Source organism: Coffea arabica, chromosome 9e, assembly GCF_036785885.1.
Source record: "Coffea arabica cultivar ET-39 chromosome 9e, Coffea Arabica ET-39 HiFi, whole genome shotgun sequence".
In the NCBI taxonomy this organism is placed as follows: domain Eukaryota; kingdom Viridiplantae; phylum Streptophyta; class Magnoliopsida; order Gentianales; family Rubiaceae; genus Coffea; species Coffea arabica.
Genome location: NC_092327.1, coordinates 40,349,729 through 40,375,797, shown reverse-complemented (window position 1 = coordinate 40,375,797; position 26,069 = coordinate 40,349,729). Strand labels below are relative to the sequence as shown.

General features: G+C 34.8%; 1 protein-coding gene across 2 annotated transcripts; it reads left to right on the top strand.

Moving 5' to 3' along the window:
* Positions 1-841: 841 nt before the first annotated feature.
* LOC113710190 (alpha,alpha-trehalose-phosphate synthase [UDP-forming] 1-like) lies at positions 842-20,734 on the top strand. 2 transcript variants are annotated; one of them, XM_072065465.1, is made up of 19 exons: positions 842-1,057; positions 2,236-2,641; positions 2,864-2,961; positions 3,134-3,522; positions 5,292-5,406; positions 5,517-5,618; positions 7,028-7,178; positions 7,982-8,070; positions 10,045-10,093; positions 10,504-10,604; positions 12,256-12,443; positions 12,768-12,885; positions 15,693-15,869; positions 15,970-16,092; positions 16,178-16,265; positions 16,380-16,510; positions 16,594-16,692; positions 18,493-18,974; positions 20,480-20,734. In XM_072065465.1, exons 1-18 carry the CDS (start codon positions 1,040-1,042, stop codon positions 18,877-18,879), a joined length of 2,829 nt encoding a protein of 942 aa, XP_071921566.1. In that variant the 5' UTR covers positions 842-1,039; the 3' UTR covers positions 18,880-18,974; positions 20,480-20,734. The 2 variants fall into 2 exon arrangements, with proteins under 2 accessions (XP_071921566.1, XP_071921567.1); XM_072065466.1 differs by lacking the exon at positions 842-1,057 and adding an exon at positions 1,791-1,898.
* The last annotated feature ends 5,335 nt before the right edge of the window (positions 20,735-26,069 follow it).

Here is a 26,069-nt window from a genome sequence, read left to right as displayed (position 1 = left end):
TAATTGCATTTTTTACAAGAATTGAATTGCCCACCAAAAAAGGGTTAACATCAGAAACCTCCCCTGAGTTTTGACCTAATATCACTTAACACCCCTCAGGTTTGAAAAAAAAATCATCAACCTCTTTTGGAAGTGACATTTTTGTAACACGTCAGCTCATTTGAACTAAAGTAATAATAATAAAAAAATAGAACAAAAGAGAGAGATGATAATTTGTTTCTGAGAATATCCTTTTGGTACCACCAAGACACTTAAAAGTCTCGGTGGGGTGGGAGGTAAGGGTTTAACCCTTACCTCCCATAATGTATTTGCCACTTAATTGTAGTTGTCATTTTTAAATGACTTCCTCTGACGGAATGCCATCGACTCCTCCTCTCCCTAGATTAAGCTAAAATATGTTATATAACTGTTATCGTTGCAATATATATATATATATATATATATATATATATATATATATAGAGGAAAGCGTGCCAATCAGGTACACAAATGGCAATTTTGTTATTTTCTTGATAGTTTTTTTTTCCCGCCTAGATTTTATTCCCTCCAATTTAATAATTCTGGATAATTCAAGGCATTTTTGCCACTTCGCAGCTGTTGATAGTCCAATCAACCTGACGGGGGAGGTTGATGATATTTTTCAAACACAAGGGGAGCTAAGTGATATAATGGCAAAATCTCAGGGAAAGTTTCTGATATTAACACAAACAAAAAAAAAAAAAAAGAAAAAAAAAGAAAACTCAATAATATCAAGGTGACATCATCGATCTTTTTGTTTTTTAGCTTCAATTGCATTCTTCTAGTTCTTGATATTTTGCTCTTGCCCTCTTCTTGATAATTGTAGCGGAATCGTTCGACATAAATTCTCCATTGAAATGTATATAGAAGGAAGTGTGCATGAACGACATGAGAATCGGATATAATCTTAGTGATAAAGTGTCTCTGTTCTTAGTGACAATAATATAATTCTCACCGACCCCATCATCACTTTCCCTTTGCATTCTGTGGGAGGAAACAGAGAAAGTTTGTGCACAGACATATGTGCTCTCCATATTTGGTAATTTGTGGGAATTAAAGTTAATTTGGTCAATATTTTTATGTTGCATATTTCTTTTTTATGGCTCACTAAATTACAAGTTTTTTTTTTTTTTTTTTTGTGAAAAAAATCTTGGTTACGAATTGCACACAATCTGTTCGATCTTGGGCACGTTTATGCGTATGTATACTAGTATCTATTGCATTTGATGCCATAATGGGTGATAATTATGGTCATGCATTCTAGTTAAAATGTTGTGCTGAGTAAAAAACTTTCTTCCTGGAACTCTTTTAGTTGATCATAATCCTCTGCATCAACTGTGCTGTGGAGGGTGATTTGCAGTAAGTTACAAGAAGGAAAAGGGAAATGGGTTTTTCCTCCCCTTAAAGAAAAGTTAACCACCAGATGATTTCTATTACATTGACGGGATTTGGTTTTGGCCCTTGTCTACATTGTAATGAAAATGCAAAGCAATTTGACGAATTTTGGCAGGAGATTTTTGTTCTTTCCCTTAGTGCTTAATTAAGGATAATTGATGTCAGTCCTCTGCGATTAATCATAATTCAGTTGAATTACTCTCAGAAAGATGTTTACTTCCATGTTACCAATTAAACAGACTGGATCTTGCAGGAAAAGAAAAATGGAAAGAGTGCTGTGGTTATCACTTAGTTGTACATCCCAAACTTGAATCAGTTTAGACGAATAAGTAAACTCAATAGCTTAGCGTAAAACTTTTCTTAGAAATTTTTATATTGGGTTGGTAGGTCATGAAGGCGAACCTTGGTTTCAATCTTGTGGCATCAACACTAAGACCTTCTCTGTGATTTCATCGCTATTAGGAGCTTTCCCTTTTACATCTCAAGTAGCAAAGCTCTATTGTGATCATAGTTTGCATTTCTTTACTTTTACAAGTGTTGTTCAAAGTTGTGACTTGTCAGGAGACCTTTTTAGATCTCCATTTTGCACTAGTTTTTGTTTGTTTCCATTTCTTTTAAATTTTAAATTATTCTAGCAGCTGATGAAACATTAATAATATGTCCCAGAAATAGATTTTTGGCAGTAAAAATTGAAAACAATCTTCTGAATGTCACAGTTTTGAAGAGCATAGGAGATAATACTAATGATGAATCCCTTGAAGATTCATATGCTTATGCAAACAAGAATTTCCAGTACTATGATTTACTGTGGCTGTACTGCAGGATGATATTCAAACCACAAAGATGCCTGGAATAGTGAATGACTACAACCCAGCTATTCATACAACAAGATTGGAAAGGCTTTTGAGAGACCGAGAAATAAGAAGATCCAGCAGATCTTACAGTTCAAATGAGGATGCCAGAGATGCTAACAGAGACATCGATATTCACAGAAACAGGAATAACATATATTTATCTGATGCTGATAAGAGGAGTGGTGACGAAGAGTTATTGGATGGGATTGCAGAATCAAAAACTCTCCATGATGGATGTGAGAAGAAAGATGGATGGCCCTCTAAGCAACGCTTGTTGGTTGTGGCCAACCGGCTCCCTGTAGCTGCAGTTAGGACGGGTGAGGACTCGTGGCAGCTCGAAATAAGTGCAGGTGGCTTAGTTAGTGCTCTACTGGGTGAGTAGTCAAATAACTATCTGCCTTTACCACAATTGACAGTTGCTAGAACAATGGTTTAGTTTTTGGAATTATAATCAGCATAAATATATCTCACTCCCTTGACAAATATATATACTGCCTGGAAATCTGCATCAGAAAGGTTGATCTTCCTTCCTTATTAGATGTTTGGGGTTTTTATTCTCATCACAATCTAATTGTTGCTTGTATATATTTCTGAAGGCGTCAACGAATTTGAAACCAGATGGATTGGGTGGGCAGGGGTAAATGTACCTGATGAAGTTGGACAGAGATCGCTCACCGAGGCTTTAGCTGAAAAGGTTCTACAGTTATTTGTCCTATCTGAAAGTCTTGTTGATTATTGTTTTTATATCACTACCTCTCATGTAAAGACTTTGAAAATGGTTCTGAACCTTTGACTTTGTTCTGCATCTTGGTTCTTCACATAAGTGCTTACTGATTTTCTTTGCTGAATTTTGCTAATGACAACAGAGGTGCATTCCGGTTTTCCTTGATGAAGAGGTTGTACACCAATACTACAATGGCTACTGTAACAACATATTGTGGCCTCTTTTCCATTATCTTGGGCTTCCTCAAGAAGACAGACTTGCAACAACACGTAGCTTCCAGTCTCAGTTTTCGGCATATAAGAAAGCAAATCAGCTGTTTGCAGATGTTGTCAATGAGCATTACGAGGAGGGTGATGTTGTCTGGTGCCATGATTACCATCTCATGTTCCTTCCAAAATACCTGAAAAAGTATAATATGCAAATGAAAGTTGGCTGGTTTCTCCACACACCATTCCCCTCATCTGAGATTCACCGGACACTGCCATCTAGATCAAAACTGCTAAGATCTGTTCTTGCTGCTGATTTGGTTGGGTAAGTAGCTTTCACATTGATTGCTAGTCAATGCTTGTCATACCTGGGTTTCTGAATTCTCTGAGATCCTTATGGATTGCATATTGTCATCATAATCACTTTACGAATTAGCTATCTAGCTGGCTAGGGTCAAAGCTGGACATGTAGATTCTAAATAGCCATTTAGCTTTCCAAAACTCAGGTCTGTAAGTTTAACTGAACGTGCATGTAATATTGAGTCCAAACTGCAACAGCAGAAATAGATCAAAGAATTGATTGTGGAGTGAAATGCTGGTTATATGGCAATAGTTTCAAGAAAAAAGTAAGCAGTAATGCAGTTGGTTGAACGACTGCAATGTCATAATAGGTCTGGAACTTCATTTGATTATATACCTTTCTTTTACCTAACCAATATCAGTTTTGCCATACTGAAGTATGCTGCAAGTATTTAGCTCTTCAATATTGATGTTCTAAGTTCTGACAGCATCTGTCCTTGGATACACAAATAGGTATTCAAGGCCACCTTCTAGTATATTTCATAAGATGATGGATTTCCCAGTTTCTTAGGTTGGGAGCTTTCCTGAAGTTGTGTTTCTGGTCATGGAAATTTATTGGTCAAATAATGCTCAATTCGCCTCGGATCCAATGTGGCAAACTTTAATAGTTTCTGTATCTTGGCCTGTATTCTACAGAATTTGCTTATATATCCCAGTTGCAGTGGTTAAGATTGTAGTAGCATTAGATATTGTCTTATCTATGTGACTGGAACTTGTAAATTTTTACAAGTCATCTAAACTGATGATTGACTGTAGGCTATGGTTATTGTCTCTAACTTTAAATGAGTGAGACTGACAGGTGGCACAAATAATGTGATTCCTGGCCTGATATTGGGTTTGATGTTGGGAATTCTTCAAAAGCCTTATATTTTGGTGTTCAAATTTGCCTCAAGGATTTTAAGTTGTACTTTGAAAGAAACTGCACAAACATCTATAAGCCATGTATAATTTTAAATGAAATTGAGTTATCTGTCATATGCTTGGCAAGACTAACAAGCAAATCGTCCTTTGTTTCCTTTCTAATCAATTTATTATCAATGATACTGGAAAAAGAATTGAATTTTTACCATTTTCAAGTTTACTGTTGAGTGATTAACATTCTTTGTTGCTTTGATTACTTCTTACTGAACCTTGGAAGGTTGTGGAGTAGCTAATAACGGGACCTTTTGCCTATTGAAGGTAGATTAAGCTTAATCTCAGAGCTTTTGAGTGTTCAAAACCACCATATCTCATTTTGTTTAACTTTCAATTTTTGATTAGAAAAGAGAAGATGTAGTACACTAACTTAATCACTGAATACTTGCTCAGAGACACATTTTAGGCACTTCTGAAGCTGCTATAGGTTACTGAGTGCATTAAATTAGGCAGAGATGTTGGGAGTAACCTTCACCCTGAAATCCTTCAACAGAAGCTATGACTTAATTGGTATTGCATTGCTTTTTACTTGGGAAAATGATATTAGCACTCCTTAAAAAGCCTCTAGCGCTCCATCCTCCCGTTAAAATGTAGTACATTTGACTCTTTTTTAAGATTAAATTTTCTGAGAAGTTGATATAGGGAAAGTTTTTGTCATTATTTTCTGAAGGTCTTTGCTTTTCTAATATGTAATGCCCCATTTCTGTTCTTGTGTATAAGTCAATATTCATGTATAATGAGTTGTTTCTTCATGCTTTGCCACAAGGCAAATTTCCCAAGATGATTCCTGTTTTTACTGTTTCAAAATTTGCCCCTCAGCTTCCATACGTATGATTATGCAAGACACTTTGTCAGTGCCTGCACTCGTATTCTTGGGCTTGAGGGCACACCAGAAGGAGTAGAGGATCAAGGAAAGCTTACACGTGTGGCTGCGGTAAGCATGTTGTATAATCAGTAGAGCTTTTCTGTTACCACAATGCAACTGGAATCTATGACAAGGTTGCAGAATAACTAACATTTTCTCAACATGAATCTGAATAACAGTTTCCAATCGGGATAGATTCTAGTCGGTTCATTCGTGCTCTTGAGCTTCCTGAAGTTAAAGATCACATCAGGGAACTGAAAGAAAGATTTGCTGGACGAAAGGTAAGTGCTAGTTATGAACACCCCACGAAAGTAAGATGAGCTTCTTTCCTTTTATTAATATAAAAAACTCCCCTCTTCCACTTTTAGTCGGATTTGGTCTCTGCCCAAAAAGAAGTTGTAAAGAAAAAATTCCCTAAAAATTCTAAAATTTAGTACAGGACAATCGAAAAGCACCTTCCCGCATGCTAAAAGGAACCATAATTAATAAGAGAAATGAGATAAATATTTTTGCAATCATTTCATTCTGCAATTGGACTAAATTGTAATTCATTTTCTCTTTTTCTATGTCAAACTTGTAAAGGACTAACAGCTTGATTGAAATGTGTCAGCCACTTGTGGAGTTAATTCAATTTTCTGTATTGAGTAGTAACACTTGCATTTGTCTAATCTTTCTGTTCTTCCTTTCTTGAACTATACCATAGGTTGCAGTACCTATCATTTGAAAAGCTAATTCAAACAAACATGGTGGACAATTCCTATGTCAAAGTTCTTATTATCATGAATTGGTTAAACAAATGAGTTATATTGCAATAGTAAGTGTTTGTGCCATTGCAGTATTCAATTAATGTACTGAAGGAACTTCAAGCGTGAGTTCTTTGCAAAATTAACTCAAGAGTTCACAAAAGGTTAATATTTTATCTTATTATCTAAATCTATGGGCAGTAATTTGCTTCATTATTAAATTTGAGGAATTGATTTTGTAAAAGTGCTCATGTAAATGGCCATGTTTAATTGGTTACAATGAGAATCAACAGAGATTTTGCTAACTGACATCTGAACTGTTGGTAAAGGCTAAAGATAGATATTTTCGAAATATGGTGGAGATTGTTTCCATGCAACATGCGTGAAGTGTAAATACATGTATTCTCATGACATTACTCTTGCCTGCTCCTCTGCAGAAACTCCAGCATTTTGGGCCGTGTTGGATATTGCAGAATATTACTCTAATATATTAGATTTTGAACTTTTGTGCTGACTGCTCATACTTGAGTAGATGAGCTAGTGATTGGTTGAGCAGCTAACTAAGCCGGTGTGCCCCTTGCATTGTTATAGATTATGTTAGAGGGGAGTATATGGCTAAGCGTGTCAACTAAATTCTAGCTTCTATGGAAAGGCAGCAGAAGAACAATTACTGTGCTTTATTTGACTCTAGAATATAATTTCCTTTTGTTTTGGTCCATTACATGCTAAAGAAGAATGAGAACCTCAGTCCACTTCCTAGTGTTATGGATGTGAGATTCGAGCCAATGATTTGTGTTCAAACCCGAACAATTAGCATGCTAACCATGTAAATGTGATCTGTATCTTGAGCTAATCTCAGAAACTGGGGTCGCTATTAGCCTTTATCAAGTATTAGCAATTCCATAAGTCCAGTTACATAGCTTTCGTGCTGACCATTGCATGAACAGGTTATGTTGGGAGTTGATCGTCTAGATATGATTAAGGGAATTCCTCAAAAGATTTTGGCATTCGAAAAGTTTCTTGAAGAAAACCCAGTTTGGCAAGACAAGGTTGTTCTATTGCAGATTGCAGTTCCAACAAGGACTGATGTTCCCGAATGTAAGTCTCCATGTTATAACTGCAAATGTTTATCAATGTAGAAGTACTATGATCATTGTCTTCTGCTAGAACTTTGAATTTGCAGATTTTGTGCTACCTATCATCCACATCTCATAAATCTGGTATTTTTAGTAATTGCGTTAATTGTCTAGAATACCGATCTTCATGGGTAAGTTTAAATGGTCTACGAAAGAAGGAAAGGAGAAAATGGAGAAGGAAAAACATGTTTAAAAGCAGAAATTGAGGCTAATTTTTCCTTTGAAGTCTTCAAAGAGTGGAATTAACAAAAATTTGTATGTTCAACTCACATGTTTAGTTCCATGTGGAATTCACTTATAGCTTTCTGCTCAAGTATCTTTAATCTTGAGCATGTAGAGGATCTTGGAGATCCAATTGAGTTAAAGAAAGGGTGCTGAAAAGCTATGAAGTGCTTTTCATAAGATGACCTTCACATTTTGAATATGCAGCTTTAGTTCATCTTAGGATCATGGTAGTTTAGCACCTTCCATTCATTAGATGATTTTTCCTCGTCGAATTCTCATGAGTGTGAAATATATGCTTTTCTTGAAGGCTTTTGAAATTCTGTTCTCTTGATACAGCTTCTCTTCTCTTGTTGAGATCAAAGGACATCTTTAATTCGTATTGTTGAGTTGCCTTATGGAACTCAACATGCATTTATTGAGCATTTGTCATAGCAGCTAAATTGCTCTCCTGATCATTTCATCTATGCCCCCGCCACCCACAACTGTTTTGATAAAAGAATCAGGTGATTTATGCTCAGTATTGCTTGCTTATTTTGACAGATCAGAAGCTTACATGTCAAGTTCATGAAATTGTTGGACGTATTAATGGAAGATTTGGAACCCTTACTGCAGTTCCAATACATCATCTGGTTTGTCTCTCAAGCCCAAGATCTGTTGTTAGACTTAGAAGATCGTATTATCATGATACATTGAAATGTTACCTTTTCCTTGGATTCCTGGTATTTTGGAGTGTTAAGGTTATGAAACATAGACTGAAGGAAGTATTTTCTTTAATTTTTTATCTGGAGATAATATGTTAAGATGCTGTATCCTGTGCAGAAGTTGACCTACTGTGCATTCAAAGTTTTGCTCTTTTGGTTTAGGATGCATAGCTTCAATTTCACCTTTTAAAGGACTTCATTACACCATAATTACATGGATGCTTCCCAGCTATGACAGGAGAATAATTTAATTCGCTGTAGTAGAATATCATTGGATGGGCTGAGTTTATAACTGTCTCAATTGCCGGGAAGCCGTAGATGCATAGTCATTTTTGCTTTATTTTTGAACTTGGTGTCATACACAATTTCTCCCCTACTGGTTCTAAATTCTCATGCTTGCTTTTTTTTTTTTTTTTTCATAATAAAATTCCAGTTTTGGCTTTAAATGTTTTGGCTCAGGCTCAGCTTAGTCCTCCATTTTGTATCTTTGACAGGTTGATCCATTATATTCCTTAATCATCCTAATCTAGTACCCAGGCATATTAACTGTAACACATTTAATTGCTTTTGTTTTCCAACTTGCAAAAATTTGGGAAGAATTAACAACACAAGTGAGGTGGAAAAATTTTCACTTCTTTCCTACAGTTTCCTTTCTTTTGAAATTTTCTTCCATGTGCTTTCTGTACCTATTACAATGTAAGAAAGGGTACCCTTGTTGCCTGGAAAACATCTAAATGCAAGTTAGATTCAACTGGAGCATTTGGAATGATTTCATTGATATGTTCAGAAAGTTTTAGATGGTTCTACCTCATGTTGTTAGTTCACCTTAGGTTGTGAGTCACAAATTATGTTTAAGACTAACCTTATTATATGTGGTACATAAGAAAACCACATCTAATTGATGAGCTATGGTCTTTGTTCTATGTACTTAACAATATGGCATCTCTTCTGCTTTTGCTTATAATGGAGAATCCATCATATGAGCTGCTGGCCAGTCAAATGGTCTAAAATGGGGTAGTTGAATGTTTTCTTGTCCAAACAAGCTGATAGGTTGGTTTCCCCTGTTTGGATATTTGAGAACTGGTCAGACTGTCAGAGTTTATATTGTTTCTTTATGTTCTATCTTTTTCTTTTTGGCACTAAAGGTGATAAGCTTCCTGTATTCTTGGTGGTTTTGTCAATAGAATTGTACTTGACTGATCATGTTTCATATCATAGTGGCAAGGCTGTTACATTTAAGGAATAAAAACAAACAGTGAAAACCAGAGAACGAAAACATTGTGATCAGCTATGACACCAATTAAAGAAGGGAAACAAACTCCCCTTTACAAGGATACGAATATCAACTACCTCCTAAACTGTAAGACAAAAGCCTTTTGAACTGGATACTCCCTATTGAAGAAAAATAAATGAGAGGTCATCTGCAGAGGCATAGCAAATAACAAACCATACGTTTTCATTGATTGAAAAGAAAATGGGTCCAACAAATGTGGTCTATCAATACGGGCAATACCAGATGACTAGAAGGACAAGAGATGCAGCTTTGTTAGTGATATGGCTCTACCGCTACTATAAAGTCATAATTGAAAAATTTCTGGGCACTGGGATAGTAATGGTGACGACTATCAATCTTTTAGATACTTTGATAGAAAAGGACATGTTTGCACAATCTGACATACTCCTTTGAAGCCTTACTCTCGCATGCCACAAGCATATGATGAGATTAAGATTTCGAACTCATGTTCATGATGTCAATAGAACTTGTACAAGTAGTAGTGTCATGTTTAAAATTTAGATCTTCTTTGCAACGCCTGTTCTACCTGGTTATATTTTTCAATATCTTTCAGATGGTTTTATTGTTTATATGAGTAGTACTAATGCCACTATAATCTCTTCTTGCAGGATAGATCTCTTGACTTTCATGCATTATGTGCACTATATGCTGTTACCGGTACCTTCTCATTCATGTTTTATGTGGCTTAAAATAGTTGGTTCTTTTTTGTTGACCCAAAAGATGGGATTGAATACCTCATTTGAAAGGAGCAAGTTGGATCTCTTTCTCTCTTAGTGCTGAATTTATATTTACAAGTTACTCAACTAGGAGGGTATTATGCCCTATGCTTTTTGGAAGAACAATTTTAAACACGCAATCTTGCATGTTAAAAAATGCTATGGTTGTGTATTACACTTGTGCTGACAATTAGGCATTTCTAATCGTAATAATGTGTTTATCCAACTAGTTGCATCATTAGTACTTTAAGGACAATATATCCATCAGCATCCTCATGTTGTACTCTGGAAATTTTATGTTTTACACATCTGTTACCCTACTCTTTCCTATACTTATAATTTCTCTTTCAGATGTGGCTTTAGTAACATCTTTAAGGGATGGTATGAATCTCGTCAGCTATGAGTTTGTGGCCTGCCAAGCCGAGAAGAAAGGGGTTCTCATCCTAAGTGAGGTAGCAAATAGTGTTCATTTATTTATTTATTTATTTTTTAAAGATTTTTTTTGCAAGAATGAATAGGAAAGTAATATTGCTAGCTGTAGATGACCATTACCAGTAAGCTATATCTGTGAAAGAGCCAATATTTGGATAGTGCAGTTTTTGGTGTTGATATTTTGCAATGTATCTTGTCCAATTTAAAGCAATCTGGTTTTAGTATGCTGTTCCAAATGTAAATTCTCTGCTTATGTTTGTCAAAGACACGAACTGTGAATCACTAGCTTATTCTTGATACAATTTGAAGGATTAAAATTTATTGAATTCAAACTCAATATATCTTTGCTACTTGCTAGACTTGTATGTGTATCAGGCTGCAGATACTACATACTGGAATCTTCATCTTTGCTTTTAAAACAAGCATGACTTTGATTTTTGAAAATGCTTTCCACTGCTAGATTTTGCTATGGACATTTTAGATGTAAGATATTACTTGGAAGAGAAATTCTCAGTTCTCTGAGGATATAGGTTGAGATTGCTGTTTTTTGAATGAAATCATGGTGGACAAATGAAGGTTTAAGAATGTTTGATGTAGTTGTAAGTAGACGACTAAATATCCATGAAGATCTAGAGAGCAAAGGAACAGGAGATAAAAAAAAAAAAAAAAAAAAATCCCATGGTAAACAGATCAAATGAATCAAATGTTACAGGACAATCACATATGAGACTTGGCCTCAAAAATGGACTAAGTTGTCTAATCTGAAAAAGTTACTGTGTTAACTGGCTCTTTTTAAATTTCTTTCATTGCTCTACCTAGATTTCACAAAGTCTTCTAAAGATTTTTTGGAAAATTTTGTAAAACCCTTCTCAAACCATGTGTCAGGAGCTTGTTCCACATTCTGTAAGATTTGACATTGTTTCAATGCAACAGTTTTGTATCCTAATAAGTCAACAACTTAAATTCTAATAGTGCTCTATTGTCATGTAACATTCCCACAATTCCATTGTGTCCCCCAGAAACCGAATCTGGAGATGTGGGTCACAAGTTATTGATAGCGATTGGTTCAGTGATGTAGTGTGAAAGAATGTAGTTCTTTGTTATATGGGATTAAGGTTTTGCTGTGAAGTAAAATGGAACATATTTCCTTAGAAGGGGTGTCTAGGTGTATCTGCAATGGTGACTCCAAAAAAGGACAAACAAATGCAAGAGTTATTCTAACTACAGAAGCAAAGTTCATTTGGAATTAGTCAAGATGTTAAGCTACTCTAGATGGTGCTGTGAATTTTAAGGGATGAGACAATTGCAGCTGAGTCAACTAGAATTTCCTGCGTTCCATGGCTTTTTGCCATTTTTAGATATTGCTGAATTTTTTGTATGCTGTATTGCCCAAGAGTTTTGATCAATCCTTCTTCTTCCTGGAAAAGGAAGCAGGCACCCATTCTCGGGGTTTGATTAATAACAGACTTAAATTGTGTTCATCCCATATCATTTGGAATTCTTGGTTACATCAAGTTAGCATTGCAACTCCCTGAAAATGCTACTAGAATGCTACTTAGAAAAATGACTTGGGTATTAGGCATGGGATGTTTACATTTGGTGATTTTGCTAACATGTTTATAATAATTATTTAAAAGGGATATGATGATGTTGTTTGTGTTCTTCATTTAGTTTGCAGGTGCAGCTCAGTCTCTTGGTGCTGGAGCAATATTGGTTAATCCATGGAACATTACTGAAGTTGCTGCTTCAATTGGTTATGCTTTGACAATGCCTGCTGATGAAAGAGAAAAACGACATCAGCACAATTTCATGCATATAACTACTCATACATCGCAAGAATGGGCTGGAACTTTTGTGAGGTACACTTTTGTTTTATTGAATTTCCATAGTGTCTTAGTCCTTGTGTAATTTATTGTTTGCTTTAGCTATCATTTGGATGAAATACTTATCATGAATGCATTACAGAATTTGAAACCTTTGGTATGTCTCAGAACAAGCCAATTTTCTTGTAGTTACATCATACTTTTCTTGCTTAAATATTTTCATATGGAACAAAGCAATAAAGCTTTCAGTGAAGAATAAATCTAAAAACTTCTTTCTGAGTGCAGTGAAGAACTTTACCAGTTCAAATCTCTTGTGGTGCATCTACAATATTAAATTTTACTTTTTGTTTTGGCGTGTAGTGAGCTCAATGATACAATTGTAGAAGCTCAGCTGAGAACTAGACAAATTCCACCTTTACTTCCCACCAGAGTTGCTGTTGAACGTTACTTACAGTCAAAAAATAGATTGCTCATACTGGTAATGTCTTTTTCTGTCTTTTAGTATTATATAATAACAGTAGCTTCTATGTAAATTGGGGAAGCTCCACCATATATATTGCATACTTAGCCTTGTAGAGTGGAGTAGCTGTTGCTAGAAAATCCAGTATATTTCTTTCATGATATTCTTTGTGGTGTGATGGGTTATCTCCCTGAAACAAAAATCATTGCCTAACAGTAATACAGTTTAAAGAATTTTTCTTAATGCTTGAAATGTTTACCTACTTATGGGTCAAATAAAGCTGGACCAGAAATGGATTTAAGGATTGAATGCACATCAGAAGGGATGCTACAGCAATTAACTTTAGGACAGCGCTTAACAAGAAATCTGGAGAGCATAGGCACATGGGACTGCTAAGTGAGGGAGATAAACAACACAAGGCTTTTTCAAGGTGTATTTTTGGGGCAAAAAAGTTAATAAATATGTATTCTGAGCATATTAATCACATCATTTACATGATCCAAGTAGGATTCCCTGACCTTTGTCGGAGGTCCTCCTGAAACTTTAAAGAATAGTCTTCTCAACATAAGGGAGAAAGATGGAGGTATGCTAAATTATATTGATGAGGTTCTGCTGTAATTCTCTGGTTGTATCTGTCATCCATTGATTTCAAATACTTTGCTTACTATATGCGTTGCAATAGCAAATCCATATTACTGGACTAATTAGTTGCCAGCAAAATAAATTCCTTGTTCTTCTGCTTTCATGTACATTCACTTGAAGTCTGTGTAAATTTTTTTATCATGTCTCAAAAGCTCTAAACAATTGGCTGCAGTGACATCCACAGGGAACAGCCATATCTTCTGAAGAATGATAGCTGTGTTTTCGAGTTTTTTTTTTGTTTTGTTTTTTTTTTTAAATCTGGGGCTATCAAAATAATTGCATACGAGTTTCTGGACCAGTTCCTCGAGTGGTCAAGTCAATATAATTAGCTATGCCCACTCCAACATCTTGAACTACAGTGGTCATTTCACATAATATAAACTATCTGTATTACTTTGCAATGCACTTTAATATGCTTTGGATGTTCTCTGTCTTACCTATGAAGATGGGATCCATTATGCAATATTCTTATGTCTCTCATCTGCATTCTTGTACGCCAAGACCTTTTGCGCATCTTATAATGAGCATCATCTACTTATGGAGCCATATTAATTCAAAATTGTTCAGTCCTCAGCTGAAAAGGCCTTAGTAATGTGAAACTAGTATTACTATATGGTTTGTTTTATAACTGCTCTGTTTGTCTTTTTGCTGTCAAAGACATTCATGGTTATATTAAACATGCCTATTCTAGTTGAACAGAGGTCTGCATACCGTGTAAGATCTTGCATATCCCCATAGAGGTTATCTATTTACAGTAACAGAATTACACCAAGTGTTATACATAATAAAAACCAGTTGAAATGACCTTGAAAATAACGACCAGCTCAAATAACTTTAAAATAACAACACTCAATTATCCCTCATGTTGTGAAAGTAGTAGTACAACAACATGATCTAGTTTTTAATAGGGCTAACAGATGAACCGAACTACTCGATACTTGAATTGAGCTCCTGGTAAGAGCTTGTTTGAGTTTGGTCTCCAACTAGCCAAGCCAAACTTGAACAGCATTTTACGTTTGAAAACTTTCAAGTTCGATAAAAAGCTTGTTCCAGTTCGATCAAGTAAATGAACAAGCCCAGCTTGAACAAAATTTCAAGCTCGTTAAAATAATCAAACAAGCTTGAACACTAGGGTGTTTGGCTTGATTAGACTTGTTTACACCCCTAGTTTTTAATTCTCATTTTAGTCTTTCAAGCTATAAACCTCCACGGGTATGTTAAGAATCCTTATTTTAGTGGAAAGGACCGTATCATATTATAACATGTAAGAGCCTCTGTTATGCATACAGAGATTCTTAAATAACTGGTAAATCGACCATTTTTTATGTCCAGAAACACTTGATGAGCGATGCATTAGGAGATGACAATTAAATAAACAACCATGAGATGCTATGCATGGTTTTAAGGATAATGAAAATTTTTGGGCTTCAACGTCAGAAGCATGTTGGCTTTAACAGTCAAACAAATTTGATTTGTCAAATTATGTGCATAACAATGAAAGAAATTTAGTGAATTGATGAAACACAAGAAAGCATGGATAACGAAAATCTTCTGCTTCTTTTGAAACGTTTGTAATAACATTTATTTTCTCTAATCTTATGAACATTTTTGGCATGGAATCAGAATAACTGTAGACCTACAACATCTAACACCAGCAAGAGATCATTCATTCCTGCTTCCTTATTTAACTTCAAACTATTTGCATATTTCATGTGGCAAACTTTCAAGGGCATGTAATGTCTGTACAACAATGCAAGTTGTCTAGCATTTACCAGGTTGACCAGGATATTAGTTGAAATGTCTTATTATTGTGTCGTCTTTTTATGTTATCTAAATCTTTTAATATTTATCCCTGCATGCTCTTTAAATAAATAGTATCCCTCAGTAATTTTGAAATTGAATCTTTCTACCTTTTATTCTGCAATTAACGCCTTCAATTCTTTACACTGTTGGACCTAATGTCGATAACATTTACTTCATCTGATGTGTACAACCTCCATGTTTATTATTAGTCATTGGAAACTACGGTTTGCAAAATAATTCAAGTCCAATGTTTCTAATGTCTATGTATATTTTGTCAGAATGTAAGACCTCATCCATCGAGCTGAGATAGGATGGGATCGGACCTTTGGCTGTTTTAAGTGCAATTCTTTTGACTAGTTGCTCTTATATTCAATTGTCAGGGATTCAATGCAACTCTGACTGAACCAGTGGATACTCCTGGAAGAAGGATTGATCAATTCAAAGAAATGGAGGTCAAACTGCATCCAGATTTAAAAGAACCTTTGAACAAGCTATGCAATGATCCAAAGACCACCGTGGTTATCCTCAGTGGAAGTGATAGAAAAGTACTTGACGAGGTGATCTGAATGCCCATGTGATCTTTTTCTCTGTTGCTTTGTTCAATTTTGTTTCTTAAATGGAAATTTGATTATACTTGATGTCTGACTTCTTCTGCAGAATTTTGGTGAATATAACTTGTGGCTGGCGGCAGAACATGGGATGTTTTTACGCCGTACAAAGGGAGATTGGATGACAACAATGCCTGAAAATCTCCATATGGATTGGGTGGATAGTGTGAAGGTACATTTATCTAACTTCACGTGGAATTAAATTTAAAACCCTTGAAGTGTCATTTTATAATCTTTTGATTCACCTTTGCTGACAGCATGTCTTTGAGTACTTTACTGAGAGGACACCACGCTCTCATTTTGAGCTTCGTCGAACTTCACTTGTGTGGAACTATAAACATGCAGGTGCCTGACTCTGGAGCTCATTTGTCTTCCTATTTTATACTAAGGTAGTCCTTTTTTTACTTTTGGCTTCAATTTAATACTTTTTGGTTGATGGCTGCTGGACAACAAGGACAGATGTGGAGTTTGGGAGGCTGCAAGCAAAAGATTTACTGCAGCATCTCTGGACAGGCCCAATTTCAAATGCTTCTGTGGATGTTGTCCAAGGTGGGCGATCAGTTGAGGTCCGAGCGGTGGGTGTGACCAAGGTCTGTGTTCTGATTCTCCTATAAAATTATTTATCAGTTCTTGAATAAAGGCAAGCCCATCCCTGCCACTTTGTGTTATACAGGGTGCTGCAATTGATCGAATTCTGGGGGAAATTGTTCACAGCAATGATGTCAAAGCACCAATTGACTATGTACTGTGTGTTGGACATTTCCTACCTAAGGTGCACATGCTTCTTTTATAAGCTTGAAAGTTTGAGATCCATATCATTACAAATCTGCACAAAACTGCAATCAACAAACTTGACATTTTGAAGAACAATGATAAATATTTAATGACAGCATTAAATCCATAATAGCTCTGACCTTTACTGTCAGTATACCAAATATATGGGTCCTCATTTTTGGTCATGGTCAATACTAGTGACTCATAGTTAGTGGTTGAATGCAATGGAATGTGAATTTCACCTGTTGAGCATATCCGTAGTTGATGTGCAGCAGCTCTCTCTCGCCCTCTCTGTGTTTGTCTATCTCTGTCTATGTAGCATGCATTGCTTTTTTCATGTTTTCTTTGATCTGTAATCTAAGAATGCAGTTCTTTCTGAATTATCAATTCCTTGTTCTTTAGTTGATTGCTTGGTTCATGGAGGAATTAATCTCTTTCAATTGTCTAGCTATTTAGCGCTTTGTGTCTAACCTAGACTTCATAGATCCTGTTGTGTGTCATTTATGCGTCTGAGTGCAGTTTCCCGTTCTTCTTGCTTTGTTGCTTTTACAAGTAATGGCCACTAGAAGAACAAGTTTGAGATGGAACCAGCTGTCTTTCCTTTTTGTCTCAACTAGAAGGGGTTTCTGAAGCCTGTAGTAATTTATATTCTATATTTTTTATGGTTTATTTTTCTTCTTGGCAGAACCACATAGAGGTGACGATGAGAACATGTATATGAACATTCCCAAATTCACTAAACTTTGCACTGTGGGATGAGTTCTTATTGTCCCAGGTTTTGCATTTAAGCCAAGTTAGCTTTCAAGAAACTTCTTATCGTTATCTGTACTTTGAAAATGTAAAAAAGAAATTTCTTATGGTCTTCTACACTTGGTATATTCCATTTTAACAACTCTTAAATGGCAGTCGATATTGCCAATTCTTTGTAATAAGGCTGTTTATTTTGTTAGTTACATTTCCGTTGCTGAATTCTGGTGAGAGAGGTGATTGGAGTGAGCCACACAATCAGGAGATGCTTGTTCTTAGAATGAAATCAGTCCCAGATCTAATTGACTCTTTTCTCTCCCAACTCTCTTATCTGAATTCTCTCTCTCTCTCTCTCTCTCTCTCTCTCTTTTATTTGTGTGGTTTCTTCTTTAATCTCTGCCATTTTCTTTTCTTTTTTCTCCTACTCTGACTTCTGTTCATCTTCACTTTCCCAAACACGGAACTAACTCATTCACAACAATTTCCTTTAAAACCAGCATACTGGCAGACTGAGAGCTAAGTTAATTCAAAAAATGCCAAGCCTGCTAAATTTCAAATGATGGTGATTTTCACATACATGATCAATGTGGCAATTTAATGAGTTCACATTTGATGAAGTTTCTTTTCTGCACCTGAATTTTGAAATTGGAGTATGAATTATTTCTTGTTGGCTTTCATGTGTTTATTTGACTAGTTTTTCATGTCAAATGTAGTCAATCCTATTCTACTTTTCTTTCAGAAATTCTTTACAAAATGGAAAAAAGAACTTTTAATATTTTGATGTTAGGCACGAGTGAGGAACACTAGGGGTTTCTCATGTAATGTATGGACAGTTGCAAATTCTTTCTAGTGATTTTCTTATAAATGAAATGTTGATTACTGTGCTTGAGTTTGTTGATTTATATCTGCAGCTGCAATAAGTTCATTTATTGATGAAGGCTTACAGAAACTTAAATCTACTTAGCTAGACGGGTGATTGTGCACATCAGCATTGTATTTGTCTTTCTACTTTGAACATTTGAAAATATATCATTTGAACTTAATGTTTCAGGATGAAGATATATACACATTTTTCGAGCCAGAGCTTCCTGTTGGAGGTGCTACCACTTCAAGAGCAAAGATAAGTAAGCCAAGAAACCAAACTGCTTCAAAAATTTCAGCACAAAAGAGCAGCTTCAGGCCCTTTGTCCAGAAAGCCCCTCAAACTTTTTCATCGTCAGAGAAGAAAACAACTAGCAATGGGAATGGGCACTGGTGGTCAATGATGCGTGATAGATTGACAGTGCATGAAGGCTCATCAGTTCTTGATCTTAAGGGTGAGAATTATTTCTCTTGTGCAGTGGGACGAAAGAGATCAAGTGCCAGATATCTTCTTGGATCACCAGCTGATGTAGTATCATTGCTGAAGGAGCTGGCAGATAGTTTATCACAGAGTTAGATTCAGCCTTACCATTGCTGTTTCTATCATAGAAAGTTTAAGAGCCTCAACAAAGTATGCTAGTGTGAATGATGGTTTCAGGAGATACTTTTCAGGTACTTCAATTTTTCTCTAAAGTTGCAAGATTATGCTTTCAGCAGGACAACAGGCGGGTGAGGTTTGTGCATGAGTGCATGCCCTCCCGTGGATTCTCATTAGATAGACATGTTTCTTCAGAGTTTAGAAGTTGATAACTTGCTGGCTATTCTTCTTATCACCAATCTTCGAATTTCCTTCTAAGAAAACGCAAGTACAATCTAGGCAATGAAAGCAATGATCTTTGGTGCAAATATTTTATAGTATGATATAGTAGGTGATGATTCTAATTGTTAGCTTTTAATTTGTGCACAGATTCTAACTAGATTCAGAAATTTGTCATTGACTACAGAACTGTTAGTCCCTCATATTCAAAACTTCATGCAGTTATCATTACCTCATATACCTTCTTCTAAAATTGACTACACAGAATAGATATAATTTAGGCTTTTTTGAATTGAATTCTGAATCTTTTGAGCTTGAAGTGCTTTCTTTTAGAAGTTTTTCCTCTATTTGTTTCGTTAACTAGTGGTAGATAACATAGTGAAAAGATTCAATACAAACAATCTTTAGTTTTATTTTTGTTCTCTAACTCAAGTCAAGAATCAACATTAGTAAATACTTCTAGCTAAATGGATAATAACATCTCTGATTTATTGGACATTATCTAATCAAGGTTGAGGATTCCATTTTGTCGATATTTAACTCACAATATATTGCTTATTGACATTACGAACCAAACTACAGGGAAACACTCGTAAACACAGCGTGTGGGACACCATCCACCAGAGTTACAGATATCATGAGCTATCATTACTAGAGAATTACATCTTTTTTACACTCGGTTTATACTGAATAAGTAAATAAACAAGTAGCTACAAGAATCCTATGAAGCATATGTGCTTAGGGGTGATATACATTTATGAAGAAACACGTCTTGTAGTAAGAGTCGGAGTAGAATACCAAGTAGGTAATAGATGCCATCGAACTAAATTGTTGGTGGCTTTTATACTCAGTTCAGCTCCCTGCTTGTTTGTGAAAATTGTAATAGTAGAACCAGCAAGTATTACTATTTGAGCAAAGTCACCAGAAAAATGCTTCACAAGATGTTTGGTTCAACAAAAAAACACTTGGAACTATTTATTGAACAATATCCAACCAAAGGAGTCTTATTTTGGCCTCATGCCAAAATAAAACTCTTATTTATGTTATAACTGGCTGAACCATCAAGACTTTGATAAGACTAAGATTACGGTGCTCCATTTCATTGTCATACAAGCTTCTTGCTGCTTTGGCATATTCTTTTACTTTTTGTCTTAGGTGAAGGGGAAGACTTGTTAAAAGAGTAAGGGGTGGCACTTTTTCATGATTTTGTAAGGTTATATCTAGTTCATTTTCCATTCCAATTAAAATCATGATTGTAGTTCTTAAAGGGCATGAAAAGTGATTACAATTAACTCGGCATCCTTGTTCCATATGTGGAGTTATTCTTAGTAGTTAAAATTCTTGTGTCTTATCTGAATAGGAATCAAGAGTACAGAGAGCAAACTTGGACGTCCAAGTACTTCAACAATTCTTTCAAATAGCGTCCGGAAGCAAATGGAGACTACATCATGTAGGATAGATATGAATTTTGGAGTTTGATCCATTCAGAGAGACACTGTATTTCAACTTTGTATTGAATGGGAAGTAGAAATTTTCTGGACACAGTTTTCCTCGCATTGATGCAGATGTTGGATACACTGAAATAATATTATTCTGGTTTTTATCTTGATCCAAATTGACAAAGCAGCAGGCAAAAAATGGAATGTGCTTTGCTTTTGCATAAAAGTTTCGTTATACAGACAGATGTACCTTACAGTTTAGTTGTTTCAACTGTCATGATATGCTGCTCACAAGATAGTGCAGTGCCTATTTTGCCATCTTCTTTTCTTAAGGAACTCTATCGATATTGTCTCTTTGGACGAAGCAGCATTTGTCATCTCATAATGCTAGGTTAAAGGAGGAAAGAAAGGCTTCTGAAACACTTTATCCAATGAAAATTGAATAAAAATCTAAGTGTTAATTATTTCTATACTTATTCGTGACTTTTTATTCAGTCTTAGTTTTTGATCCTTTCTTTTGGGGATTCTGTGTGTTGGATTCCTCTTTTTTTCCCCCTCGTGGGTTATTTGACCTCTCATCATGGTTCACTGGGTATCAATGCTGGTGTTTTAGCTGTTCAAGATAATTAAATTTTCAAGTGAGATCATATTTAGGGTGTAGTCTCATGTTTAGTGTGGCATTGTGCTGTGGCATCGCTATCAGCTTTGAGATAGTCCACAAGATGGTGCTGGTTAGGAATATCAACTTGACTGGGAAAAAGAAAGTACAATGGAATGGAATAACAATTATGCTTTCTTCTTTTCAGAGGTGTCTTTTTTGATGGATTTTGACTTCAGTCTGCTAAAGGAGTCAGATTCAGTAGCTTCTTAAAATTGCAAGCTGTACAACTTGTGATGTAAACTACTTTTTTTTATTGCATTTTTGAGGAATTTTATCACAATTAGTAGCTAATGACATCGACTGAAGTTGATGTTTGTCATGCTTAATTGCAAATTGCCTTCATATCCCTTTCAACCATCAATTTAGTCCCCTACATAGTCCCTCCTGTTTTGCAGTAAGGGTATAATTTATTGGAATCTACAAGTGGTCAGATGTGGATAAAGATTCTAAAGGCAGAAATTCAATGTATAGGATTTCGGATAAAGTTCATACCTTGCATGGATACCTTATGTCCTACTATGCATCAGATGCAAGCAAGTACTTCAAGAGATCGCAAATAAGTTTCTGGCCAAGTTTATCTGCTACAAGTTTTTTAATAACTTTAACTATAGTAATTTCAAAATTTTTTTTAAAGTTTTTAAACTGTACACTGCAAAATATTTAAAAATTTATATATTTCAAAAATTTTTCCTACAACTTTTACAGTAAATTATAATAAAGTTTTAGATAAACACGCAAAAAATTTATTTGCAAACGTGGCTTATGATCAATATGATTTGGGTTTGGTTTTCCACCTCACAAGAAATATAGGATACCACCTTTTAGTTTCACTTTTATTTTTTTTGGCCTAATAGCAAACACAACTTAACAATAATTGTTAGCTAATTCACGATTCAGAAGTTAAAAGAGTATTTGTAAGTTTTTAATTTTCCCCCTTTGCTTTTGAAGCTCTAAACATGGCACCAAGTAGAGGGCAAGCTTTGACAAATGGGTCATTGCTCCATTTTCAATGGGTGGGCACGGGTCGGGTATCCACTCCTAGCTAACAAGATTTGGCTGACCCGACCCTAAAAGATCGGATCAACTATTTTGCGACCCTAATCCGCTCCTAATATTTTCGGGTACCCGTTATTCGGGTACCCGAAAAAAAGGGGCGGGTCCCCTAAAAAAAAATTATTTTCTAATAAAAATATATTTTTCACTTAATATCAATATGTTTTCCAATAAAAAAAAGTATGCTTTCCAATTAACAATGGTAGAGATATTATAATCAAAATCCATACATCACCATTCTCACACATTTCATCCAATAATCAAACCGATTTCATAAATTTAGTACATATTAGAATTATAATATCTAATAGATAAAACGAAATTTTATGATAATTTTGAATACATCACCATTCTCACGCATTTCATCCTTCTACAACATAGCAAACACAAAGATAATAAGTATATGGCAACTTTTTCAACTTCCTTAAGGATGTTATGGTACAAGATTGCATCCAAAATGAGTCGATTGTGGAATTAAGTCCGAAATAGAATTGAACAGAGCTAATAATTTTTGAAGAAAGTATAACCAAAATAATCTTGAAAAATTTTCCCCAACTTTCTTACATCATTGGAATAGACCTTGTTGCAGTAAAGGTGATGAAAAAGAAAAATAAATTTCTTGCACTAAAATAAAAGGAGACAAATTTAAGAGACACAATTGCATAAAATAAATAAATAAATGAAAGACACAAATGTTTTAATTATCTAGCTAACAGAAAATTGGAGCTCCAAACACAAATTTTTGATTGAATTGATGAAAAATTTGTAGGAAAGATCGATGGAAGTATAATAAAAATGAAAAAGAATGAAAGGGATGAACAATTTTTATGATAGAGTTTCACAAATTTTTCTTTGTTTTATTCATTTGGTTCAGGTTTTACTAAGAATATTCGCTTTTTTTAGACAAATGAGGAGAGGCGAATCATATGAGATTAAAATATGAGGTTGTGAACCACTTTACTTACACTTAGGATTACAAATTATAAAATTATATAATGAACTTTTATTTTTTTAATATTTATATAGTATACCCTGCGGGTCGGGTACCCGCGGGTTTTTATTTTACTGATCCGTATCCGTATCTGCCCCGCTAAGAAAAATCGGATCGGATATCCTATTTTTCGGATCGGGTTAGTCGGGTTTTAGATCGGATCAGATTTTTTGCCCACCCCTAATTTTCATTCTGATCACAGTATTAGGGTGCTAACATTTGTGCTTCAAAATTCTATTTGTGATGATTCAGTATCTTAACTTTTATTTATTTGCCACTTAGGCTCAAGGTTTAGTCAAAAAGTTAATTATTCAACTAAAATTGCATGATGAAACGTGTTTTGGAGTGTATTGGTGATACTATTATCTAATGCAATATTGCAATCACTCATTCAGTCTGTATGAAAAATGATGCTAAAGGGCTAAATTGGTAATTAAGAATTATCTAAATATTATTTTGGGTCAAAGTGACTAGAAATAAAAAAATTAGCTGATAAAATGTCCCAAAATAAAAGTTTAAAATGACATTATAGAATTTCCTTATGCCAGAAAATATCAAGTTAATAATTCAAGTAGTTTGACATTTGTTTATAAGCCACAACCACCATTAATTCGTTATTGAATCAACTTAAATGTCAATGGACGTATAAACTTTGAAGATAATATGTTTAATGAAATTTATTGTGAACTCCTAGAATCTCAGTTACAAGAACATAAACAAAGTAGAATAAGCATTTTTAATGCATTTGAAAGTAATGAATATTAATGCTAAATTTCACTTTGGACTCTTAAACTTAGGGATGGCAAATGGGCTTGGAGCGGGGGAGGTGCTATTGCCCACTAACTCCCCCTGCCCCCTGCTTCTCTCGCCCTGCCCCGCTTCCCCCGTGGGGGCACCTGCGGGGCTAGTAAAAATTTGTTACATAATTTTATTATAGTCAAAATTTAGCAAATAATTAAGTACTAAAATATCAACATATTACCGAATTATTATCCATTATAATTTCACAATTGAAACACATAAAACAGTCAAACAAAATCTATTTGAATATAATCCACCATGATGAAACAAAAACAACTAAAGTGGTCAAGTTTTCATTTTTGATGCAAATACAATTACTAAGTCATTATTGTGTTTTTTTTAAGAAAAAGTGTTATTATGTTAAGTATATTTAGGAATTTAGTATAAATGTATTAGTAAATTTAATATAACTAATTAATAATTTCTATTAATAGACATGTATAATTATTAGAATAATTGATAATATCAATTATATTACATATACTAATATATACATATATAATATATATAACTAATAATCTCATTATTATAAGTTTGTAACTAATTAAATTAAATATTATATATATAATTACACACACACACACACATATCAATTTTTTTGTAATTGGTAGCTGGGTGGGGGTATGCTTCCCCGCCCCCTGCCTCGTTTCTAAACGGGGGAAAAAATAGCCCCCTACCCTGCCTCATTAGTCCTCCACGGGTACCCGCTCCAATTGTCATCGCTACTTAAACTATAGATGCACTTTCACTTTAGTCCATTTAGACACTTTACCTCCTAAAGTATCAAATCTATCCCACTTTAGTCATTAAACATCAAGTTTGGACACTTTACCTCTTAAACTATGAAATTCATCCCACTTTATTTCTTAAATTTTCAATATCACTTGCCTACTATTTTGTTAGTTTTAATAATTTGGTGGGATAGATTTAATATTTTAGGTGGTAAAGTGTACAACATTGAAGTTTAAGAACTAAAGTGGATGAATATGACACTTTTAGTAGTAAAGTGTCTAAAAATAAAGTTTAAGAGTTAACGTGAGAATACATCTATGGTTTAAGATAATCCAACGTAGAATTTTTTTTTTAAGTGGAATCCAGCCAAGAATAAAATTGAACTCTGGATTACCCACTCTCCTAGGCATAAGCGCATACATATTGTGATTATTTAAGTATTAACAAAACCAAAATATTTTTTTGGTAAAAAAAATGTTTATTCTAGAGTCAATTCATAACCGTAAACAATCAAGCTATACAAAAGACAGAAACATTAACTGGCAACTCTGGCAAATGGGCAAGTTTATTGGCGCATGGAAGGAGCCGAAAGAGTGACATCTTCGGCGTTGGCTTTGCCACAAATAGACAAAATTATCCACAGAATCTCTAACTAAAATCGCAGAGCTTTGTCCAGAAGAGATAGAAAGGAAAGAAGAATGGCTAGAAATAATTAACAAGCTCATGCATGAGGAAATAAAACAATGGAAGTTTAAAAAAGGGTCAAATTGGCGGTTTATAGTATAATAATCATCCATTTATATTACATTGTACTATTGAACAAATCATCAATGCAATCAACTTCTGCATGATCATAAGACTACATGTGTAAAGCAAATACACAATAAATTAAGTTTCTTGAACATATTTTTCTTCACTTTGTTCTTGTGGAACTGAACTTGGATGTTGACATTGTGAGCATATTGTACACAAGTTCAGTTGACCATTCGAGTAGGGTAAGAACAGTTTTGCACAATTAGGATGTATGATGAGAACAGAGAATACCTCTCATTTGTCAACAAACTAAATCTTGGTTTTAGAACCAATACATAATGGTTAATACGATTTTGCTCTTAACTTAGGCTAAGTTTCACTTTGGACCGTTAAATTATAGATGAATTCCTGTTATAGTCTTCGGAATATTTTAGAAACCTCTCTTGAGGTTTCTGACAATTTCATTTAGTACCTTTGAGGTTTTTAATAATACACTTAACACCCTTAATCTTAAAAAATG